Consider the following 6,249-nt stretch of genomic DNA (forward strand, 5'->3'; position numbering starts at 1 on the left):
GACCCCCACTCAGATTTTGTCTCAAAGCACACCAGATTCAAAGAGCTGCAGGAGAGCACGACTTGCACAAAGGTCTGTAATGCCTTCCTGAAACAGAGGCGTGGGACACACACAGCGCCCTTCGCTCTGGAAGCACGGGGGGGATTGGTCTAACTCCCAGAAGAGGTAGGAGCTATGTACATGATATATTAAGACAGACCTGCTGCACGAGGTTCAGAGCCAGCCATCTATGAAAGCTCAGAGCTCCCAGCTGGGAGGTGCCACCAAGGTGGACTTCTAGCCACCTTCTGCAAGAGGCAGGGACACAGCCCAGCACCGCAGGGACCCTGCAGCACAGCCAGCCCCCCAAACAAAACGTTATTTTCTCCATACTGGGAGCTTCCAACGCTTCCTTCAGAGAATGAGCCCAGTGGGGATCTCTGCTCCAACTCAGAGGATCAAACCCAGCACATCACTGACCACAGCCTGCTTCCAGGCACAGCCCAGGAGCTGGGGACCCAGCCCCAGGGCTCAGGCTGCTCCCAGCTGCCTTCCCTAGCACCAGCCCACTCCTGCTCCAGACCAGACACTGGACAATCAGCAGGACAAACCATCGAGGCTCTTACACTCAGTATGGCTGCTGAAGAATTAACTCCAGCCTTTTCACTCTTATATTTCTCAGTAAAATATATAATATATAGCTCTATAGGACTGATAATAATATATTACAGGCTGGAATTAATCTCTTTTCCCTACTTCAGTCATATTATGAATCAAATTTTGCATACAGATTAATCCTAGAAGTTATTGCCTTGAATTTATAATTAAAATTCACAGAATAAAGCTTAAATAGTTTTCACAGAGACTCATTATATTAGTGTTTTACATAAAGGATAAAAGTTACCAAATGAGAAGAGCAGCCATTTTAGAAACTATAAATAATTCTATTTAAAAAAAAAAATCAAATCCTAAAAAAGTTATGTGAAAACCATAAATATTTTTACCCTCTACAGTAGCTGCTATAGAACTAGAAGAAACCTGTAACACACTGTAGCAAACTCTGCTTCAGTCCAGAATATGAATCATATAAAACAACATCTCTACAGAAATGCCCGGCCAAAAGAAACACAAAGGGATTGAAAAAATAAATCTGAGGAAATTAAAAAAGTAGATTTTTTTTTATTATTATTTCAAAACAATTTCTACAAACTTTATATAAACATTAGGCTATTTTCTTTAAAATTTTGTTATAAAAAAATCCTACAAGCAATCCTTAAAAAAAGGTAAGAGACTGAAGGCAAGGAAAGGGTGTCATCATAGCCAAACAAAACTGGTTGTCCTGATTTCATGGACTAATGACCCTTGCCTGGGGCCGACAGGAAGAGACAGAAGTCTCCTGGGGAAGACATTCCCATAGGCCCTCTATGGCATTCAGGGATTTTGAGCCCCTACGAGACTTTTACTCCCTGATAAGGCAACAATATCTGTAGTGTTAGAGATTCATAAATAGTTCTCCACAAAAATGCTTCACATAACAGCCTGCTGCAAGACATCCATTAGCAAGGTTTATAAAAAAAGCCACCTTCTAGATAGAAGCAGCCAATCTGAGCACAGCACACGGGATGCAAACACATGGTGTTTGCTTCCATACAGTCTGTTTTGTGTTTATATACCCTCTATAAAACCAAGCAGAAAATTTGGCATCTTTATTCTTTTTACACTTGCTTTAGAAAAAAAAAAAAATACATTGAGGTTTGGGGTTTTGGTTTTTTTTTTCAGACTCTTTGTATTTCATTGGGCCCTTGTTAGCTGAGCGGGATGGGAAGGGTCACGTAGGAAATTTGTTTTTTCTCAAAGCTGCTTTGAAATTCAATCCAAAAAAAGCATTTGTTCAGCACATCTCATCTGAGGGCACAGTGTTTCCATACAGTCTGTCTGTTTGTCCCTTGATGGGCTCAAGGTGCTGCTGAGCTTTAAGCATAGAACTCGTTTGTAGGAGCTTTCTTGTAGATGGGTTTCTTCCCAAGGTCATAACTGCCTTCATCCTTTTTCTTCATGCGATAGACTAAGAGCAGGATCAGGAAGACAGCAAACAGGAGGCCCACGGCCCCTCCTGCAATGAGAGCTGGGGAGGAAAAAAAAAAGAGCATGGAATAAGTCTAAACTCCTGGACAACTCCAAACCATCAGCCAAACACCTCAAAATCTGCTTCAAGAGTACCAGCCCCCAGAACTGCCTTCAGAGTCAGTGCTGCCCACGTGCCTGCCACCACATCTGCTGGCGTTTTCAGCACCAGCTGATGTTACTAGAAAAGGTCAGAAATTGCTTTTCATACAACCATAGAATAACCACGTTCCACATTAAACAGTTTGTGTTAATCTTTCAGTTTAGTGCAAGAAAGAAATTTTGACAAAAAGATATCATCCCTGCATGAAGACAAAACAAAAAAGCCCACCCAAAAAAGCCCCACCACAACCCACAAACAGAGTGAAAATGGTAGAGCTCCAGTTTGAAGGCTTTGGTAACTACCTGTGTGAGCACACTCTAGGGACTCTGTATTTCAATTCAACAGCAACATCCCACTACCACCACCATCTCCCTCCAAAAAACACTCCAGCTACCAAAAACCACAAACCCACAAAAAACCGACAAGATTTTCTCTCTCCTCACACCAAGGGTAGCCACAAGACTTTAGTGAAGTTTATCCTTTGCTGTGACACCTACTCATTGCACTAAATCAGCTTCTTCGTTAGGTGGCTTTGCAATCTACTTTTCCAGTCCCTCCCCTAACTGGGAGCACAGCTGCAGACTGGCAAGATGCGCTGAGGTTGTACTCAGACCACCAGGCCAAGCGCTTGATGAAGCGTGCCTTGAGACAGATCTGTCCCACATGCTGAGGGGAGGCCAGGCGCTTGGTTTTGCTCTAGACAGAAGTACTTCGACTCCTAACAGTTGCCCAGGTGTTCACATCCCTTAGAGGGGTTGTTTGGTTCTTGGCAAGGCTCACAAAAGGCAGGACTCGGGCAGAGGTTAGAAGGAAAATGCATTTGATATGAAAGTCTGTGATGTCATTGATTTATGGCTAGATATGCCTCTTTAGGTATCTGGGTGCAGAGCAGCTGCCACATGACTTGTGTGGCACTTAAGCCAACAGTCAGCTGGCAGGCTCAAAACCAAGCTGTTTACCCCAGCAAGGCAAGCAGTAGGCTCCTCTGCTCTATAAAGACTAGAAGGCAGAAGAGACCCTGCTACAGGAAGTCACAGAGGTAACACATCTTACTGCCCCTGTCAGCAGGGAACTGCTCCCCAGAGAAATAGGGATCAATAGAAATCATTTTGATTTACAGTATTAATAATTTATCAGGACAAAATTACCTGTAAGGACTTCTGTTCTTTCAAAGATGCTGCTGTTGGCTGTGCTTGCCATGGAGATCTTGTTGGACAGGTTCTCTTCAACAGGTACGGCTTTGTCTGGAATGATTTCATTGTCCACCATTGTGTTTTTCTTCTCACCTTCTATCTTTCTCTTGCTATCTCCAGGGATAGAGTTGTCAGATATCTACAGAATATAGGCAAACCACACCCATCAGTAAGCAGGACCCAACCTACCTACAGTTGAAAGCAGGAGGGTGTGCAGGGAAAAGAAAGTTTGCTTAGTGCATTATGAGAACACTGTTCCTGCTTATGCAGGTAGATTCATCTTGATGCCACGTCTCACGGAGAAGGGTATTCAGAAAGCTTTACAGACAGACCCGAGTAACTACGTGTTGCTTAAAACATCCAGAGACAATACCTACCACAGGAGTATCCATGGTGGTCAGATATATGGCATCTTCAGAGTCTGTATAGTCTGCAGAAGGCAGGTGAAATAATAAATAAAATTTAAAAAATAGAATAGGGCACCACAGTTTCATCTCACTACATGCCATTTTCCCCAGAATTCATAGAATCATAGAATGGTTTGGGTTGGAAGGGACCTTAAAGATCATCTAGTTCCAACCTCTCTGCTATCAGCAGGGACACTTTCCACTAGACCAGGTTGCTCAAAGCCTCATCCAGCCTGGCCTTAAACACTTCCAGGGAGGGGGCATCTACAACTTCCTTGGGCAACCTGTTCCAGTGTCTGACCACCCTCACAGTGAAGAACTTCTTCCTAATATCTAATCTAAACCTCCCCTCTTTCAGCTTAAACCCATTTCCCCTTGTTTTGTCATTAACTGCCCTTATGAAAAGTCCCTCCCCAGCTTTCTTGTAGGCCCCCTTCAGGTACTGTAGAATTCAGAATTCAGACTGAATTAGGTACTTCAGAATTCAGACACTTCCAGCAATACCATCAATTGCAGACGAACTAGGAGTCTCGTTCTCTGCTGACTACAATTCCCTCCTATCTACTAGTACTTTCTCCACTCAATGGCTTTGATTGCACAAGACCATGAGATGCAATTTTAAAATCAACACCTCTGGAGTGGGAGGGATCTGCAGCTGGATCCATTGGCCCCTGCTGCAGATTATCAGGAGCTGCCCTGAGAAGCAAGTCTGCTATAGCTTGCTAAAGCTAATGCCAATGGAGGGCAATGCCCTCGCCACCCAACCCTAAAGGAGAGTGCACCAACCCTCTCAGTACCAGATCTGCCCAAACATGTCAAGCACCGATTTCAGCACTTGTTCTTTCCCTTTTAGAGAACAAATGTTCACATAAAGGGGACACAGAGCTAAACTGGTTTGGGCAGGGAGCTTTGCATGTCACAGAGAGTTCACTTGAACACCAGTTAGTCCTTCACCTTGTTTGGCCTCAGCTGAGACACTAACTTTAAGCCTTTTAACACTGCCTCAGCAATACATGCATTTTTTAATTATTACTTTTATTTTATAAAAACTTTCTCAGAAGTTCTTTGGAGTTCAACAGGAAAGAGATCCAGCCAGTGCAATGCCTTTTCACTTGCAGTAAGAGAAGCTTGGCTGGACTCCATCTGTCCTCCCCCAGTGATTCAACATCACGGTACAACCACTTTCCCTGTTCTCATCTGTTGAGTGCCTACGATTCACAGGGCTTTCTCATCTCCACCTGACACTGTAGTTCCCTCAGGAGCTCTGGCTGTGCACTTAGCCCATCACTCATGGGCTCGTGCTGGAAGAAATTTCACAGCATCAACTGAGAGTGATCCATTTCCCCCCCTTCCCCATTTACCTCCAGACCCAGATGTCTCATCTATATCTAACTCATCAGACGTGAAGTGAGGCCTGAACTCGCCAATGTCTTCGTCATCTGGCAGGTCTCCAGAGGCAGGGTAGTCAAGCCATCGGGCATCCATGGTCTCAGTTTCTCTCACCTGTAAATGAGGTTAGAGAAGTGTTAAGTATCAGGCGTCAGAAGCATTTTGCGAAAGGTCATGAGTTCAGAGCCTGTGCTGAGCACATCGCTTCCATCAGAAGAACATTAAATGCTGAACTCCCTCTCCACCAAAAGCATTATCTTCATCAGCGTGGAAACAGCTGAATTCCCCTAGAATTTCTCAGAACAGAAGTGAGAGCCAGCCAGGGAGGGGAATTTCCTGAGGGCCACAGACTCAGGAGGTTTCATTTGAACCCACAGGGTGAAAATAACACAACACAATCTTGGTCGGGAGTTTGTAGCAAAAGCATTTGGAAAAGCCCTTTGCGATAAAGGGGAGGATTTGGAAGGACTTTCTATTCCCACAGAAAAAGCCTGGCACCCAGAGGTCAGTGTTTTGCATAGCACCAAAGCCTCATGCCAAGCCAATTCCTTGTTTCTTGTATTGAGAACAAACCTATTTTATCACCCAAGGGTTAAAAACTGGTCTGTCATTTCAGCTGAATTGCAGGGCAATATAGTGTGGCAGCACTTGCTATCAATAAGGACTTGCCTGAAGGAAGAGCTTCCCCGGCCTCACCTCTTAAAACACAAACAAACCAGTCTGTAAAATGAAGCCCGATGACTGCAGGTACAGACACATGTTACCGAAACAGCCCCAGAGCCTCCCAGAGAATCAGCTGTTTGGCCACAAAGGCAATTTATGCACCAGAGCTCATTTGCACTTGAACATTCGAGGAGCCACAAGCCCAAATCTCTTGCCCTCATCATGGTTATGAAATTTCCCCAGAACTATTTCTCCTCGCCCCACAGCCCTGGGGCAGCCCCATGAGAGTACCACAGGTTTGATCTCTCAGGTTGCTCAACACAGTTTCCAGCAGCTCCAGATGCTTCCACAGCCATGAAGTTATTGCTATGGTGGGGGACTCAAGCTCTTT

At 44.6% G+C, this 6,249-nt stretch overlaps 1 protein-coding gene across 1 annotated transcript; it reads right to left on the bottom strand.

Moving 5' to 3' along the window:
* Window positions 1–488: 488 nt before the first annotated feature.
* SDC4 (syndecan 4) lies at window positions 489–5,333 on the bottom strand. Its single transcript, XM_010172914.2, has 4 exons — window positions 5,168–5,333; window positions 3,777–3,829; window positions 3,355–3,538; window positions 489–2,104 (listed from the first exon to the last, which is right to left on the bottom strand). Exons 1-4 carry the CDS (start codon window positions 5,289–5,291, stop codon window positions 1,953–1,955), a joined length of 513 nt encoding a protein of 170 aa, XP_010171216.1. The 5' UTR covers window positions 5,292–5,333; the 3' UTR covers window positions 489–1,952.
* Between the last annotated feature and the right edge of the window lie 916 nt (window positions 5,334–6,249).

This window comes from Antrostomus carolinensis, unplaced genomic scaffold (genome assembly GCF_000700745.2).
Source record: "Antrostomus carolinensis isolate BGI_N321 unplaced genomic scaffold, ASM70074v2 scaffold48617, whole genome shotgun sequence".
NCBI lineage: Eukaryota > Metazoa > Chordata > Aves > Caprimulgiformes > Caprimulgidae > Antrostomus > Antrostomus carolinensis.

Bases quoted from the DNA above. Each gene is read 5' to 3' on its own strand.
- SDC4 (XM_010172914.2), bottom strand. From the start codon at position 5,291: ATGGATGCCCGATGGCTTGACTACCCTGCCTCTGGAGACCTGCCAGAT. The intron at 3,830-5,167 runs GTAAATGGGGAA...TGCCTTCTGCAG, and splicing joins TGAGACATCTGGGTCTGGAG to ACTATACAGACTCTGAAGAT. The intron at 2,105-3,354 runs GTAATTTTGTCC...TTTCCTCCCCAG, and splicing joins AAGAACAGAAGTCCTTACAG to CTCTCATTGCAGGAGGGGCC.